The sequence below is a fragment of the Carettochelys insculpta genome, chromosome 3, assembly GCF_033958435.1.
Source record: "Carettochelys insculpta isolate YL-2023 chromosome 3, ASM3395843v1, whole genome shotgun sequence".
Lineage (NCBI taxonomy): Eukaryota > Metazoa > Chordata > Testudines > Carettochelyidae > Carettochelys > Carettochelys insculpta.
Genome location: NC_134139.1, coordinates 108,098,947 through 108,117,913, shown reverse-complemented (window position 1 = coordinate 108,117,913; position 18,967 = coordinate 108,098,947). Strand labels below are relative to the sequence as shown.

General features: G+C 41.6%; 1 protein-coding gene across 3 annotated transcripts in view; it reads right to left on the bottom strand.

Moving 5' to 3' along the window:
• MED23 (mediator complex subunit 23) overlaps positions 1-18,967 on the bottom strand; it is an 81,916-nt gene continuing 62,949 nt past the window's right edge. For all 3 annotated transcript variants that reach the window (XM_074990560.1, XM_074990562.1, XM_074990561.1), the window contains 5 exons: positions 14,607-14,679; positions 11,864-12,078; positions 10,585-10,705; positions 5,120-5,251; positions 1-4,038 (listed from right to left, as the gene is read on the bottom strand). In XM_074990560.1, the coding sequence (XP_074846661.1) occupies positions 3,880-4,038; positions 5,120-5,251; positions 10,585-10,705; positions 11,864-12,078; positions 14,607-14,679 (700 nt within the window). In that variant the 3' untranslated portion in view covers positions 1-3,879. The remainder of the gene's footprint in view (positions 4,039-5,119; positions 5,252-10,584; positions 10,706-11,863; positions 12,079-14,606; positions 14,680-18,967) is intronic.

The following is an 18,967-nucleotide window of genomic DNA, read 5'->3' as shown; positions in this document are numbered from 1 at the left end:
TATTATCATACACTTTTTTTTTTTAATTAAAAAAATTCTTTAAGGATGTCAAATACGGTCAATATTTTACAAGTCTTGAGACTATTTTCATTTCTGTTATTCAATCATACTGGGTAAACAACTGATAGCACTCCTACATAAATCAAACGAAGAATTAAAGTAGTGGATTATATAAACCCAAAATAAATCTTAGGTGTCATAAAAGTTCAACGGTGACTAATAACATCTACATTATTTCCCAACTAGGGAAGATATACATCAACCAGAAAATCTTCATTGTGTCCACAGATTTTAAATACAAGTTCCTTTTCAGACAGCGATGGCGTAATTTAGTAGCCTGTTAGTTCAATGCTAGATCAAAGCCGTTGTTCTTCTATTTACTTTAATGAAGATGTCTGTCTGTAAATTTCCCATTTTACAATCAGTCAGTGCCTTTTTGTTTAAAAAAAAAAAAAAAAAAAGAGCTGGTACTCAGCTGACTCCCCAGCCCCAGCCAATCCCATGGCTGGGGCTGCCAAGGCACCATAGTACCGGCTAGTACCAGCACAAAAAAAGCACTGCAATTAGTCATCCACAGTCACAGTCATTAAAGAGACTAAGGCCAGATCTACATCACAAACATATGTTACTTAGGCTATGTCTACACTGCAAGATAAATTCAAATTTAAGGCACTTAGCTCAATATTGACATGTGAGTGTCTTCTTCATTGTAAATACCATTAGCTTGATTTAGGGAACACTGATATCAATATCATAACATCATCCAAACCAGCTGGGCATAGTGTCAAGTTTGAATTTAAAAGTCCAAATAAAGGCCTGTGTAGAAGCGCTATGTCTTAAAAATCAAATTTATTAGCCTCCAGAGGTGTCCCGTACATATTCCACAATGCCCCAGAGTGCTCCACTCTGGCCGCTTCCATCTCCACTGCTCTCCAGATGCACAGGAATTAGGTAACAGGAAGCCTGCAAATTTGAATTTGGCACCAGGAAGCCCATGGCTGTGGGGTCATGCTTGTATGAGAGGATGAGAAACTTCTTTCTTTCTTTCTTTGCTATCAGCACTGTGAGAGCATCTATCCATTACAAATAGCCCCAACACAGACTTCGTGGTTGTGTCTCTACCTCTGTTAGTTGAGCACTAGGGTTTTTTTTTTTTTTTTTCCTGTGCTGGTGCCAGCCCTTGCCAAGCTGCACCATGTGGCAGGTAGGCTGCTGGGGGCATCATGCATGAAAAAGACCAAGAAACTTCTTTTCTGCAGTTTACATTTGTGCAGCAGCCCCCATCCCTCTCCCACAGGTGCCATGCATTTGGGGTCTTTCCTGCATCCATCCACATCATGTAGCTCACTCCCGATCCAATAAAAGGACGTGTCTGCTGTTCAGTGCAGACCACGCTGCCAGGCAGAACAACGCCCTGGTTTGTGTGTGGTGAGGGTTCCAAGGTTGGGAAAGATTTTTGGGTGCTGGCTGTCACCTGGGAGAAGTCTCCCCCAGCGGCTAAGATTTTTGGAGGCTTGCTGTTGCCCGGGGGATGATTTCAACTGGCTCTGCAGCCCCAGCCCCACATCCTCCTGCCAAAAATATTTTTGGGGGTTTGCAGCCACCATGGGAACCATTTCAACTGGCTCTGCAGCTACGGTCCCCATAAGCCCCGCACAAAAAGATTTTCTGGGACCCTGTCAAATGGACCATCATCCTCTGATCCACCCAACCGCCCCCCTGCTTCATGGGATGAGGGGGTCTGGCACCATGACAGTCAATTGGTGCTGGCCCCCAAACCTGAGCACTACCACTTGTTGAAATTTGGCGAGCCCCATCCCATGCTGGACAACTCTGTGTTGTGTAGTGGGAAGCCAAAAATCTTTCTCGTAACCTTTTCTATCCTCTTTCTTCAAGCTTTGGCTCCCTTAACACAAGGACGAGTGGGTGGAGGGCCAGCTGAGAAGAGAGAGACGTGTTGCTGGACTTTAAGCCCCTTCCAGATGCTTGCTGCTTTTTGTAAAATCTTTGTTATTTCAGTTATGAAAGCAAGAGATTTCAGACCCATCCCGTTTTGGAAGCCCAAAACCTTTTTACTAATCTTTTGTATCCTCTTTCTTCAAGCTTTGGCCCCCTTAACGCAAGAAAGGGCGGATGGAGGGCCAGTTGAGAAAAGACAGACTCCTGGGTGATCCCAGGGCACAGAATCTGGATAATAGACTAGGAAACCAAAACCCGTCTCACAAAATCTCTTTTTTTCCCAAACCTTTACTATCCTACTCTTTCTTCAACCTTTGCATTGTTTCTGAACTATTTTCAGGAACCATATGTAATCAAGGGAGCGGAGACAGTGGCTGGAAGGCCAGATGAGAAGAATCAAGCTACCCGCTTCTTTTTGTAAAATCGTTGGTAACTCAAGTTACAGCTACAGTTATAAAAAACAATTTGATTGTAGAAGCAAGAGATTGCAGTTAATTTGGTAATCTTTGTTGGTGCCCTACTTTTCGTTCCTTCCTCCTGGAAAAATGTCTGTTTGCTTTCCATGGGAGGGGAATGAGGGCAATGCAATGTGTGAAGATGACATGACATACCACAACCACCTGCAAGGCATTTTCTGCCCATTCTGCAGCAGCAAAAATACCCAGAATGCTATGGGGCTGAGGGCACTGGGGGATAAGCTCTCACAATTAACTGCTGCAGCAGCAATGTTTGGTGATTGAGTGTGGCAGCAATAAGTCGACTTTGTGGGGAGCCTGTGAGGAAATGAGGATACTCAAATTAGAATTTATAAAACCCAGTGTCACAAAATCTATTTTAATAAATCTGAATTTACCTCGTAGTGTAGACACAGCCTTAGAGGTTTGAAAAATCCACACCCCGAGTGATGTGCTTTTCCGGTTGACACAGCTACTGCCTCTCATGCAGATGAATTAGCTATACTGAAGGAAAATTCTCCTCTGTCAGCACACTAGTGGCTTCTCTAAACTGCTGCAGCTGTGTCACTGCAGTGCTGTATGTGTAAACAAGCCCTAAATCTCAACTGAGGAGAGCATTTAAGCAAAGCCTTAATTGTAAATCAGATATGCAAATCCCACAGACTTAAGCCTCTGGAACTTAGCATCTAGTTAAACCCCCTTCCTGTGGAACTAAATGTATTCATACGACCAAAGATCAAGAGTAACATTAATTCCTCCTTGTCCTCGTGAGCAGGAAGTCAGGTAAAAGGGACTTATACACAAAGGGCCTCACTGTGACACCACTACTCATGTTCACTCGTACTTTATTACTGGGGTAGCTCCACTGACCTCAAAAATGAAGTATTCAAGACGAGTGAGGTCATCGATGTTTCGCTTCGAGTGATTAAGTAGACAATGCTGGGGAATTGCACTGAAGTATCCGTCTTTATGTTCCATTCAAGGATTAACACCCCTCTCGGGGTTTGAAGAGAATCTGGCTGACCTTTAGGATTAATGATTTCATATAAAGGAAAACTAGGTATTTACATACCACCATCCTGGCAACTCTTGAAAAAGTTAAAAAAGACAGAAATAAGGAAAACTAGGATGGCTCAAAGAGGGATATGGAGCTGCTTTACAAAACAGTCAACTTATTATACATTCATCCACATATGCCACTGTTTGCAGGATACATGTGAACAGTTCATCTGGAGAAAGGCAACACATACTTAGCTAATTTCTGATATAGACAGGAAGAGCAAAGTGCAGGTGGAGGACACAAACTGATTCATCACACAAATCAAAATGAAGCAGCAGTCTGGAGACGGTTCGTTTTCCTTACAACATTGTCAAGTTCAGAGCCCCAAGAGTTCCATATTGATAAATATAAAAGATAGTCTCTACACAGATACCAGTGCGATGTCCTGTTCCACTGTGCCACTGGCTAAGCAACATTTACAGGCACTTGGCTAGGCTGTGGTGCTGGAGACCCACTGTTGATGGGTTGCTGAGGAATAGCAGCTGGTTCCATTTTGCTGATGTGTGTTATGAAACGTAGACGGAGTTTCAAAGATGGTCTTAAATTGCAAATAATCTTCTCTACCTATAAAAAAAACCCCACTCAGAATAAATCTACACTGCAACTGGGAGTATGTTGCCCAGTGCAGGCAAACAAACCCACTAGCTCTTCTCAAGGTATTTCACTAAGCACAGCACAACAGTTGGGGGATAACTAGAGCAGCAACTTGGGTTAGCTACTCTAGCACATTTCTGAGCGACTGGGCAGATTTGTGCTCAGGCAACTAACCTGAGCTGAAACTTGTGCTACCATGGCTACACCAGTATCACATCTGTCTTCCCACTTTCCCTGGAGAACATTCCTAGGTACAATTTAAACATACTCACAAATATCAATAAATGCATTATCAAAACACAAAATAATCTGGCAGTTTTTTAATGCAAGGGAAAAACAATACTTTAGACCAATAAGGCAAAACAGATTACAATAAATGGTCCTTAAATTAATCCCTGAATCTTGTCAATTCTCATCCCAAAACCACCTCAGTTTATGAGTCAAGCAAATTCACGTTAAATGCATTCAGAAAACATAACACTTACCTGGGCTTTACGTTTTGTTACAAAACAGAAACCTGAATCTGGTTTCAATAACAGATTAATTAAGTTTCAAGGTTTTGGGATGAGAACTGATGAGATTCCGGGATTCACTTAGGGTCATCAGTCTTGTTATATTGTTCTAGAGTATCATTCTTCTCTTGCCTTAAAAAGTGAAACAAAACCAATTGACATTTAGTTATTTAATTTGAATCCAAAACCGAAAACAAAACTGAGAAAGTAGAGAATGAAACAGCACAAAAATCTGAACATAAATGCTTATGAAGCAATCACACTGACTTCTATATAGCAGCACTCCTATTGCCATCTCAAAGAAAATAAAAATTAGTCATGTGGTCTGAACCTTGTCTCAAAGTCTGACCTACACCTTTTAACTATGAAGAACTGTACCAGTAATTAATTGGAAAGGTATATAGACTGAACATCTGTGAAGGGTTTTGTAATACTTTTTACATTTTAAGATCATACACAAAAAGAGATCATAGTACAAATAGTTATATTTTAGAAAAGTGTAACCTTGCTCTTAGCTTCAAAGTATATTGTTCACTTACTTGATCTTTCACGCTGTCCCCAGTAAACATATACTTCATATGATACAAGAAATCACATATGGGATCCATGTAATTCAGATGTGTACTGCACTGGTCCACATCCAGCAGCATTTCATAAAATGCCACCCCAATCTTTTTCGGTAAATTAAAAGAAAACAAAAATAAAACGTTTAAAACACTTACTGTCTCAGTTCTCATGCTATATTTTATTATGTTGAGAAGGAATAATACATTTATTATGTGCATCTTTGACTTATTTGCCTGTTGAAACGTTTGCTTTATTGTGAAAGAACACTGACATTTCTAAGGTTACGTCTGCACTACAAACCAGCAGTGTGATCACCTTGCTCATGTGCATACACTCGCACTAGTTCTCTCACCTAGCATGACTACACATAGCACCGTGGACCATGGTAGCACAGGCAACAGCAGCTGAGGCATGATTGTGCTGAACGCATGCCCACCAGTTTCACATGGGTTTGTATTTGCATGCTCAAGCTATGCGTACGCTGTCCTACCTGTGGTACCACAGCTACTTGCACTCATAACAGTTCCAAGAGAGCTAACAAGAAGCTGCATACATGCTCCTATCTCACAGTGTAAAAGTAGCCTAATTAGCCCCATGGTGACTCACTTTGACAATCAGAATAATTTAATAAGCTTCCTAAAAAATATCTGAATTCTGGTAGTTTGATATCTAATGCTTTTTATCAGATATTTTACTAGGTCCAGATTCACCAAAGTATTTCTCTTAAGTAAAGTACTAAGCACATACTTAAGTCTCATTGACTGAATAGACATTAAGCATGTGTTTGCGATTTGCTCGTACTCTAGTGTACTGTTATGCCAATATAGTTTAAGATTTTAAAGTTGTCTTCTGATGGACATCGAATCACAGAACATTAGAGCTGACAGATACCTCAGCTCACTTAATCCAAAGCAGGACCAAACCCACTAAATCACTCCTTTCAGGGCTTCACCAAGCCTCATCTTAAAAACCCTGAAAGGTGAAGAATCTACCACCTCCTCATACAACCCATTCCAGGGCTTCACCACCCTCTTACTGAAATAATTTTTGCTAATAACCAACCTAGACCTCCCCCACTGCAACACGAGACCATTGCTTGTTGTTGGCTGTGTCTACACTTGCCCCCAACTTCGAAGGGGGCCTGGTAATCAGGGCCATGGGAGATGATTAACGAAGTGCCGCAGTGAATACGCAGCACTTCATTAGGCTAATATTCCCACTGTGGCAACTTTGAAGAGGCAAACTTAGAAGTGCCGGCATGCATATAGCCACAGGCACTTCAAAGTGCCCACGCTACTTCGAAGTGCCTTTACTCCTCAAAATTCATCAAAGTAAAGGGACTTCGAAGTGTTCACAGCTACACGCACGCCAGTACTTCGACGTTTGAAGCTTTGAAGTTGTGCAGGGGAAAATTAGCCTAAAAAAGAGCTGTGTATTCACCGCAGCACTTCATTAGTAATCTCCCATAGCACTGCTTAACACGCCTACTTTGAAGTGTGGACCCAGCCGTTCCATTCATTTGCCATCACTGAGAACAATTTAGATCCTTCCTCTTTGGTACCTCCCCTTCAGACAGTTGAAATCCGCTATCAAATTCACCATCATTCTTCTCTCCACAGATTAAATAAGCCCAGTTTCTTCAACCTCTTCTCATCAGTCATGTGCCCCGCCCCCTAACGATTTTCACAGCCATCCAATGGACTCTCTCCATTTTGTCCACATCCATTTGGGGGCATGGAAGAGGGTGGAGACTGGACATGATACTACAGAGGTGGGCTCAATGATGCAGAATAGAGGGGAATAATCACTTCGCTTGATATGCTGGCATTGCTTCTACTAATACTTTTCCTTCAATATGGAGGATAGATGAGAACACGATTTGCACCTCAGACTCCTTTATCCTTCTTCCCAGATCCATGTAGTCTGCATTGAGTTGCTCTAAGTTATTCTTGGTAGTATCACTGGTGCCCACGTGGAGAAGTAGGAAGGGGACAGGGGTCTGATGACTTGATCAGCCACAGCAGAGACTCTGTCACATCCTGAATTCTAGTTCCAGGAAAGCACCATGTATTTTGAGCGTCATTGTCTGGATGGCAGATGGATGACTCCATTCCTTTTACAAGTTTACAACCCCTACCAGCCATCACCTCCTCTTATGAGTGGTGGCTGTGGAAACCCCACCCCTACAACAACGCATCCCAGGCCTTTTTTCAATGGTGTTTTCTGATCTCTTCCCTCATATAACGCTTATGTAACCATTCTCTGCTATAGTACCAGTGCAGAGAGCCTGAAAATGGTTTCTTAACTCTATCTGAATTGGGGGTACATGAGGTTCTCTTTCTTCTTCTGAAGGTCACATGCTGCCAACTTTCCTCTATGTTCTGCATTGCTCTCTGATTTGTCAGCATGTTCTACCTGCAGTATCAAATGCTGATTTCTAGTCAGAAAATCTTCATTTTCTCTGATGCAATGGAGGGTAGATATTTAGGCCTCCAGTCCTTTGACCTTCTCTTCCAATGAGATGACTAGCTTGCATTTCATACAGATGAAGTCACTTCTCTCTTCCAGTTGAAAGACAAACATGGCACATCTTTTGCAGGTCACAGCAGCCGCATGCTCACTCTCCGTACTGTGTTCCTTTTAGGAGCCTCTTCAGATGTTCTATTTATGGCTCACAAAACCGTGACTTGCATAAAAACCCTGTGAGAACTTCCCCATGTCAACTGCCTCTGTTCGCTTGTCCTCCGCTTGCTAATTAATGCTAACCAATGTATAACGGTACTTAAAACCTAGAGAAACTGTAGTTTTTAATATACTCTTTTAACCACTTGTGAACTCTCCAAGAACAGATGATGATTTGAAAGAACGTTTGTATTTATTAAACAAATGTTCTGTGCAAACACCATAGAATCATAAGGCTGGAAGGGACCTCAGGAGGTCATCTAGTCTAGCCCCCCTGCTTCAAGCAGGATCAACTCCAACTAAGTCATCCCAGCCAGGACCTTGTCAAGCTGGGAGTTCAAAACCTCTAGGGATGGAGGCTCCAACACTTCCCTCGGCAACGCATTCCAGTGCTTCACCACCCTCCTGGTGAAGTAGTTTTTCCTAATATCCAATCTACACCTCTCCCTCTTTAACGTCAAACCATTACTCCTTGTTCTGCTATCTGACACCACTGAGAACAGTTTATCACCCTCCTCTTTAGGGCTCACCTACAGGAAGTTGAAGGCTGCTATTAAATCACCCCTCAGTCTTCTCTTCTGTAAACTAAACAAGCCCAAATCCCTCAGCCTCTCCTCACAGGTCACGTGTTCCAGCGCCTTCATCATTTTTGTTGCCCTCCACTGAATCTGCTCCAGCACATCCACATCCTTTCTATACTGAGCGGCTCAAAACTGGACACAAAATTCCAGATGTGGCCTCACCAGTGCTGAATAAAGGGGAACAACCACTTCTCTAGATCTGCTCAAAATGCTCCTCCTAATGCACCTTAATATGCTGTTAGCCTTCTTGGCTATAAGGGCACACTGTGTACTCATATCCAGCCTTTCATCCACCATAACTCTTTCCGCTGTACTGCTGCTTAGTCAGTCAGTCCCCAGACTACAGCAATGCTTGGGATTCTTCCGCCCCAGGTGTAGGACTCTACACTCTCCTTGTTGAACCACATCAGATTTCTTTTGCCCAATCCTCCAATTTATCCAGGTCACTCTGGATCCTCTCTCTACCTTCCAATGTATCTACGTCTCCCCCTCACTTTGTGTCATCTGCAAACTTGCTGAGGGGGCAATCCACGCCCTCATCCAGGTCATTAATAAAGATGTTGAACAACACCGGCCCCAGGACCGAGCCTTGCTGCATCCCACTTGAAACCGACCGCCATCCAGATATTGAGCCATTGATCACTACCCACTGGGCCTGACTGTCAAGCCAGCTTTCTATCCATCGTATAGTTCAAGGATCCAATCCATACTTCCTTAACTTATGGGCAAGAATGTTGTTGGAGGCTGTATCCAAAGCTTTGCTGAAGTCTGAGGGGTATTTAATATCTGATCTCTATGATATATCACCTAAGCCACAAGGTATTTGATACCTACTTGGGAGACAGAGGATAAAATGAATGTGTCTTTGGGATGTTGATGCTCTCAGGAACAGAGTCAGAATTTTATGAAGTAGTATGAAGGTAGTCAGTGGACTAAAGCAATTAAGAAATGTAAAGCTTTTTCTTTTCACTTTCTTAGAATAACATTATATTCTTGCTCTGTATGTGGAAAACATATATAAAAAGCAATATTTACAATACATCGCACCCAGAAGTGTGATAGGCACTTTGTAAAAAAATTACAAAAAGATGCTCTTTTCTGCCAAGAACAGTATATTTTTCCTCTTTCTTAAATTCTTCAGTCTTTCTGCTGTAAAGTTTAGTAAATTAGCGCTGGCATACGATGGAATTTATCTTTATGGTGATACATCCTAGAATTTGAAGAAGTGTTTAGGGCTGCCTACAGCACAGAATATGCATTATTTTGTATTTTTTGAAGTCTAATGAAACAAAATTAAATTCAAGGCTCAGTATAAGGTAATAAATGACAGTAACAAAGAAATGGGAGAAATAAGGAATGACATAGTAAGCGTGAAATAACAAGATCACATGATTATTTACCTATATTACATATACACTTATTCCATTATTCACGTTACATCCAAAAATACCAAAAGAATATTAAAGTTGCTTCTTTGAGCACGCCTAACAAAAGTAATGTCATGTTAACACAGGAAATCTGCCCCCCTTGAAGGTATGCAGATCTAAGTTCTTTTAACATAGGAAATTAAATTTAAAAAAAACAACTCATCTTTTAAAAAACAGACAAAATAAAAAAACCAAGAGTTGACTCATGTGTAGTCACACTGATCCTCAGCTTGGGTCATCAGCAGTTTTTTCACTTTAGGATCCACAGCATGGAAACAGTGGAACCATTTTAATTAAACCTTTACAAAATGATTCAGCCTCTGGCTACACCCAACATTAACCATTTAAATTTGTGTGACTGAAATTTGGCAAAGTTTTTAGTAACTGAAAAACAGTCTTACGACAGAGACCATTGGGCAACCTTAACTACAGACTTAACCAGTCCAATCAGCACTGCCTGTCATTTATTATACATTACAATAGTGATAAAGTGTCTGTATATATTTGGCCCCAATGATTAATTGCTTTAAATGTCAAGTTATTTTTTTCCTCTAACTAAAAGGTAGAACATTTTCAACAAATTGATGGGTTAGCTCCCTTCAAGTAGAAAGATTCATGAAAATACATGGTTCCGTTCACACAGAGTTCATTGCAGGCCTGGGGGTTTTAATTTCAAAGATTTTTTCCCTGGTTTTGAATTTCCAGGACAATCAGAGTTCAAAAGACAGGACAAGAGCTATATTTTACCTCTATCATACATCGTGTCCTCTCTTGCTGAAACCGCTGTAGAAAAGGACCAACCAGATGGTAAACATAAAGTAACTGGAATTCTGTCTTCACTATGGGTATCAAGACTTCAGTGAGGAATCTGCAGTATTTTAAGCAAGAAACATCACTATTTAGTACATTTATCTTTTATGTTAAAGTAGTCATGCCACTAAAATCAGCACACCTTTTTCAACATTCAGTATTATGGTCACTCATGTAGACTCAGGCATTTATGACTGCATTTGAGGTTTTCTTGCTTTACCACAGCAAGCGGATTTTGCTATGGTGGAAATACAATCAAAAGTATTTCATCCTCCCTGACAACCCCTACTTAAAAGACACATTAAAAACAACTGAACACTTACTGAACAACACTCATAGGGCCACACTCAGTATGTCGGCAAAACTAGCTCTAGGGATCATGACTGAGCAATGAATGGATCACACAGTCCCACAAATTAGAAGCTGCATAGGCTCATCCAAGATCAGCTAGGAGAACAAAAGGCAGAGTCAAATGCAGACCTCTTGGCTAGGGACATTGGCACTAGGTTACTAAATAAGGTCAACTCATTGTCAGCAATACTTCATGCCATCGCCTACTTTCATAAGCAGCAATACCAAAAGGTGAACTGAAAAGCTAAAATGGAAGCTGACATAAAGCCCAAACACATACTCTGAATGTTTCCATTAGTAAGGCTGTGTGGAAATACCTTTTAACTAAACCCTTAATAAACTGCAAGGTATAAAATGCCAGAGCTTCCTGCTTGCTAAGAACATCTCCAAGTATATCAGTGCAATGTCGAATAAATCGACAAAACACCTTCACCACTAGCAAGAAATGTTACATACAAAGATTAAAGACAAAATTTCACAGAGCTGATCAAAATTACACAGAGCTGGTCAAAATTAATAGCATTAAACAAGTGTATTGCCACTATCAGTATTAGCTGCAGCCAAACTAAGAAAAAACAAACAAGCTGAACAAGACAGAATATGCTTTACATCATACCTTGAAAGCCACCATACACTGGTGGACAGCCCAAACACAGAGGTAAAACAGACAAGAACCATCTTAAAACCCAAGAAGACCTGACCATCATCCATGTTTTTTGAGGATTTTTTGATTACTTATTCTGATTTGTTTTCTCTCCCCATCACACACTTGCTTGGGTACATAGTGGACATCTTGCATTCTGTGTACAGCAGAACAGTGAATGCTAAAATGTACTTTAAATCATAAGTTCTCCATTATACATACTTTGGAATGAGGGAAAGTTGGCCAATGCTAGAATGGTGCCATACAGCATGTGCCAACGCCAAAGTGTAGCTACAGCTCATCTCAGAGTAAGACTGATGGCAAGCTGTGAAGTCAAACAGTTGGAATGGGTAACCAACCCACTCTGTCTCTGATGTCAAACTAGGACTGTTGATAACACTGACAATGCGATCATGAAGGACAATCCAGTATGGCTCCTGGCAAAAAAAAAACACCCCAAATAATTGTTACTCTCTTCATTTTCAGAGGAAAAGATAGTACTTTCTCCCCCATATCCCTGTAAATTATTCAATATATTTATATAATGTTCTTAAATTTACACACATGCTTTACCTACACATCTCCTGACAAAGATCTTAATAGTTAAAATAATACAGGAAACCACCAGCTCAGGAAGATGACGATTGTTAATGAAAAGGGTTGATGAAAACTATTAATGAAAAAGGTGGAAGAACTGTTTAAAAATATGGAATTTAAAGAGTGATCTGAAGGAAAGACTGCTAGTTGGGGGAAGAGGATGGGGAACAGTGCAAAGAATAGATACAAGACAAGGAACAAACTAAAAATGGCCATTTTGGAGCAGACCAATGGTCTATCTAGCCCAATATCCTTTCTTCCATTAGTGGTCACTGCCAGATGCTTCCAAAACAATGAACAGACTAGGCAATCATCAGGTGATCCATCCCCTATTATCCACACCAGCACCTAGTAAACAGAAGATAGGGACAAGGGTGGGGGGAAAAGAGATCAAGGGAGGTATAACAACAAAAGATTGTAGGGAGCGATGAAAGTGGAATCGCAGGACCATGTAGAGATCAGTGGGGGACAACCTGCAGCCCATGGGCCACACATCAGGGTTCTATGTGAGACCCACAAGACATTTTGTTTACTGTTGTCCACACACAAGGTTGCCAGATTCTACTGGCTTCCGTACACACAGCTCAATCGACGCACGCTGCAAATTCTAGGTACACAAGCGAAGTTAGAGAACATTTTGGTTATGACTATATTGCAGCCCAGTGAAATGAAGGAGGGCCACTCATGTGGCCAACTAACCAGCCTAGGTTGCCCCTTACTGTTATGTAAAAAAAAAAAAAAAAAAGTAAGCTTCTCATCTTCATCTACAATGAGAAATAGGATGATTGAGGTGGGGAGTGGAGCTGTAAAGAGATGTGTGATGTAACTGTGGAGGGTGTGAAAATAACTTTAGTAGATCAAGTGGAAAGGGAACTAGAGGAGAAAAGTGATGAAAAAAAGAAAAACGAAATTAAAAACATCAAGTGTTGAAGCGGAGGCATCCAAAACTCAAACTCAGCATCTTTAAAAGATGAAATTTTCTGCTAGGGCATATTAAACTCATTTACACACATTATTTCTACTTCTTGTTTTTCCTTATTAAATGTTACACTTCTTTTCTCTGATTTATTCCCATTCCATTATGTTCTTTAAAGCTACTTAGGATGTCCAAAGTAGAGTTAATTTTACATCAGACTTTTTGGGGAATTTTCTGACTTCTCAGTTTGATTTCTCAAGCTTGAACACTGCACCAGAGATTTTTGGTAGTTAATATACAGCAACTTTATTTCCCCACAATATAGCCATTTAACTAAAATGTAGTCTTATGCAATGCAGTGTGCCTCAGTGTACTTGCCGCATATCCTTTCTGACTAGCAAAAAGGAACAGCCTAGGGCTGTTGGGTAAAGATGCATTAAGCAGGCTGTTTGTATTTGTTAATAACGTCAAGGCAGGAACAGATCAGAAAGGTCCTCATGACTCACTACCATCACTCTTTTCCTCTTAGGACTGCTCTGTTCTTTTATTTAAGTGTTTAAAAATGTCTTTTGTATTATGAAGAAATTTATAATAGTAGTAGTTATTTTAATCTTAGAATATTTTGTACTGGATCTTTCTTACAAAAGCGACTATGCAATTTTTGCTGTGTGAAGCTACTAGGTGAGTTTTTGTTTATGTGAGTGTTTGAAAGCCATCAGCATCGAAATCAGGATGGGGCAACAGTCAGAAAAGTTGTCTGCAGACTGATATTAAACAACAGTGAAAACAATCTCCAGATAAACATATATTGCAAAGTGATATTACAACATGATGCAGGAAAACCCACAGCTTTGCCTGAGCAGGGACTCCTGTATAAGATGGGGTGTCTTGCATGGTTCTTTTGGGTGTGTTCTGCCAAGATCTTGGTGCATCAGTCTGGATCAAGAAAGCCTTGCTCCTTCCTCACACTCAGACTAACTGACCACCAGGTTGATGTGAGCAACAGACTGGTAACTAAAATGACAGCAGTACTCACGTGAATAATTGAGTGAGTAAGAAAATGAATGAGTTTGCCTTTTACTTTGTATTTTTAAAAAACACAGTGTTATTGCCGGTTCCCCTAAAAACATCCTGCACACTTGTCTCGACTATAACAAGAAGATACTGAGGAAAGAAGATTTTGAAATATCCAGTTTTCCTTCTGTCTCCCCCACTGCACACCTAGCACAATAACTATACAGTGAGTTTGGCCAGATATTGAAGAACAAAGCACGTATGCTTCATAAGCTTCCCAGTGGTTTCTGGAACTACTCCAGGTGCATCAGTGAGAAACTAGTTACACTGATCCCTTGCACATACTATCAGAGAGATTGCCACTTATATCAAATTTAAGGAAGAATGAATTCTCTTCTCTCCTCTGTTCAGAAAATTTTAAAATACATATAAACTCACTGGTAAGGCTGTGATGATCAGTCCAATAGCATTCATCCAAGCTGTGATATTCTCTCTTGGCACCAGGGGCTGACTACAAATGGGGAAAAAAAAAAGTCTGAAGTTATATTTATGATGAATGAAATACACTCCTAGAGAAATTATAGAAGTGTGATTTTCTGATTTAACTGATTAGTTGAGTACTACATTGACACTCTATGGAAAGCGTTATAGAAATTTCATTCCTGCAGCATGGAGAACAGCAAGAATTCTTGTGGCACCTCATAGACTAACAGATATTTTGGAGCATAAGCTTTTGTGGGCAAAGACCCACTTCATCAGATGCATGAGTGGGTGGGTGGTTTCAGAGGGGTATTAAAAAAGAGTGGAGTCTGAGTAAGAGGGAGGGCCAGAGCTGACAAGATCTATTCAGCAAGGTGGAAATGGCCCAGTATCAACAGCACTTATCAAAAGAGGAAAAAACAAGTCAGATCAGACGGGGATGTGAGCCTTTGTCAGAGTCTAATGGGGAGATATTAGCACCCAGAGCAGAGAAACTGCCTTTGTAAACTGCGAGCCACTCCCAGTCTCTGTTTAATCCATGGTTAATGAAGTCAAATTTGCAAATAAATTGCAACTCAGATTTCTCTCTCCATTTGATTTTTGAAATTTTTTTATTTCAGAACTGTCACCCTTAAATCTGCCACTGAGACAGACTAACACGGCTACCTCTCTGATTCCTGCAGCATGTTTTCTCTTAAAGACACTTGCATTAATAAAGTCTTCAGAGTGATATTGGTTCCTTTGATGACACATTCCCCATGCTCCCAAAGCTTGCATCAGGGCATCCTTCCTTGGCTAAGTAAGATGAGAAAGAAATCCCTTTTTTCCTATCCTTACTGCTTAGAGATGGGCATCTGTTTCATTAATTAAATGTAAAATGCTCCCTCTTCCTCTACAACTCTTTAAGTAACTGTTGACCCAAAAAGCAAAACATTGAACTTAGGAATCAAGCCCAAATGTTTCATGTGACAATTCAGAATGAGATCTGTAAAACGCAGTTCCACTATCACATTATAATAACAGATATTAAAAATGTAGTATAAAAATACAAACTATAATGCATCTTTGGACTTCTACCAACACTTCTGCTTTCCTCCCTGAAGCAACAGATAGAGAAGTTATTCACTACGTGTTGTAACATTGGTTGTTCAAGACGCGTGTCCCTGTGGGTGCTCCAAGATAGGTGTTGGGCTCGCCCAGCACTACAGCACAGAGACTTTGCTGAGCAGTGTTGACTGGGGCCGTGCATGTGTCAACCCCCATGCGCCGTATGTGCCACTAGGGGTAGCATACGCAGCCTCGCTCTGTCTCTTCAGTTGCTTCATTGCTGCCCTATTATATCTATTGCATCGAGTACAGGGAAGATGGGTGGGACGTGGAGCACCCACGGGGACACTCATCTCAAAGAACCATCGTTACAACACAAAGTGAATAACTTCTCTTTCTTCTTTGAGTGCTGTCCCCCTGGGTGCTCCATGGTAGGTGTCTGTAGAGCAGAACCCCCTCCAGTTGGATGGTGGATTTAGATTCAGTGCATCTACTGTGGATAATACTGCCTGACCTACTGCCATATCTCTGCCTGCATGGGACTGTAACACATAGTGAGACGTGAACATGTGGTCAGAGGACCACGTGGCTGCTCAACAAATGTCCTGTAAAGGCACTCCCTTTAGGAAGACGAGGAATATTGTTATCGATCTAGTGGTCTGTGCTGGCAATGGTTTGTTACAGATAGAGTAGCAGCATACTATGCATGTAGATATGAGTTTTAATATTCATTGTGCTGTCAAAGGCAGTCCCTTTGATCTATCTGCTATGGATAAAACTAATCTCTGTGATTTTGTGAACAACCTGGTCCTGTCTATGTAGAAGGATAAGGCTCTTTTGACTTCCAGAATGTGCAGTTTGGCCTCCACATTGGAAGCATACAGCTTAGGATAGAAGGGAGGTAGAATTATAGGCTTATTCATATGAAACTGGGAGCATACTTTCATTAGGAATGAAGGATGTAGTTGTAGTATGACTTTATTCTTGCAAAAGGTCATATCAGGTGGGAAGTCAGTCAGGGTTGCGATCTCACTTACTCTTTGAGTTAATGTGATTGCTACTAGAAACAGCGTTTTCACTGACAGTATGGTCAGACAACACATGGCCACTGACTCATATGGTGGTCCCGTAAGCGTGTGAAGGACCAGTGCTAAATTCCAAGCTGGAGGTACAGATCTACAAAGAGGTATGATATGGTGTAAATCCTTCCAGAATCTCTTAACAATTGGATGAGTGAACGCCAAATCGCCTTCTACAGGTGGACGGATGGCTGAGATTATTGAAAGTTGGATTTGAAGGGAAGACAGTGTCAGATGAGTCTTTTAGATAAAGGATGTAGTCCAGGATCCCATGCAGTGGGGCTTCTGTGGGTTGTATGCCCCTTTCAGAGCACCAGGATGAGAAGCCTTTCCATTTGGAAAGATAGGATTTTCTAGGCATTTCTCCTTTACTCTGTAACAGAATGTCCTTCACTTGTTAGGAGTAGTGATGTGTGTACTCTGGGATCCACAGAGAAACCAGGCTGTCAGATGGAGGATGTATGGCCTGGAATGAGTCATGGCCCTGTTTTTCTGGAACAGCAGGTCCGGATGGCTGGGAAGCAGGTAAGGAAGACAACAAGAGGGGAGAGAGTAAAGAAACCAGGTTTGCTTGCGCCACACAGGAGCAATGAGGGTGGTTTGTGCTCTATTTGGATCTTCCTGAGGACTTTGGGAATCAAAGGAATAGACGGAAAGTCATACAGGAGGTGAGTATTCCAGAGGAGGAGAAAGGCATCCCCTACAGAGTTGTGTCCCTTCCCTGCTCTGGAGCAGTACTGGCTGCATTGAGAGTTCTTTTGCGTCACAAAGAGGTCTATTGCCAGATAGCCCCACATCTGGATAAGGTGGGGGGTCACTCTGCAGTGTAAATTCTGCTCATCTTTGGACCATCATCTTGGACGTGATGTTGTTCGCAATGCACTCCACAGCCAAGAAGTGAAGTCTCCATTGTAATTTGATAGGTCGGTTGGTTGCAGTGAAATTGGACCCCCACTAGGGTGTTCCATTCTTGGGTCCATCAGTGGAAAGAGCTGGTTATCTTTTCAGGTACGACTACTCATTTTTGAATTTGGCATCTGCCTGGAGTATATACCTATGCCAGCCAATGCTGCAGGTAGCAAAAATGTAGTCGCACCTTAGGGACAACATAAGAGGTGGCTGTCATTGGCCTAGGAGGCGAATGCATGTGAGAATGGGAACCGTGAGGCTGGTAATCTGTGATATCAAGCCCTTTATAGCCTCATGATGCTGTACAGGGAGATGAGCCCAAGTGGTTGTAGAATCGAGCTATGCTCCTATGAACCTGATGGATGTAATGAGTTCCAAGGTCAATTTAGCAGTGTTGATAAGGAATCCTAGTGAATTGTGTGGATTGGGCCATGGCTCTGGTGATGTCTCAAGCTGGCCCTCGGAGGCGGCAGTTGTTGAGGTATGGCAATATGATAATGCCTTCCTGTCTGAGGTGTGCAGCAACTGGAGCCAGGACCCTGGTGAATACCTGGGGACTGTTGAAAGCCCGAAGGGGAGGACCCTGTATTGGTACTGCTGTGCTCCAAGGGCAAAGCTCAGGAAGCGTCCGTGAGCTGGGTGAATAGTGACACGAAAGCAAGCATCTTGGAGGTCAAGGGCTGTGAACTCGTCCCTCTCATCCAGTGCACGAATTACAGCAGATAGGGCGGTCATCTTGAATTGCTACTTTCACATGTATTTGTTCAACTGCCGTAGGTCTAGAATGGGTCTCCAGCCCCTATCTTCTTTTTGCATTAAAACATAGTTCAGGTAAAATCCCCTTCCCTGGCAGTGTTTCGGAACTTCTTCTATGGCTCCTATTTGCAGTAGATGTAGCACTTTGAGCCGTAGTAAGTTCTTGTGGGAGGGGTCCCTGAAGGGGGTGTGTGCTGGGGGAATGGAAAGTAGAGGCATAGTGTATTCCCTGGGTAAAGATGTCTAGCACCCATCTGTCCATAGTTATTGAAGTCCACTGATGGTCAAATGGATGTAGGCGGTGGTAAAATACTTGATAATTGTGCACTGGAGAGTGTGGGAGGTTTGGTGAGCTCTTGACCAAGACTTCAAATTTGCTGCTTTGAGGACTGTGGAAGAGCAGAGTGGTTGTTTGGAACTTTGCCTTTTTAATTCCTTAGTTTGTTGGCATTGTACTTGTAAGGTTTGTTGGAATGCCTGGAAAATGATTCATCTTTGGACCTCTGGTATGGGGTGTATCTTTTCTTT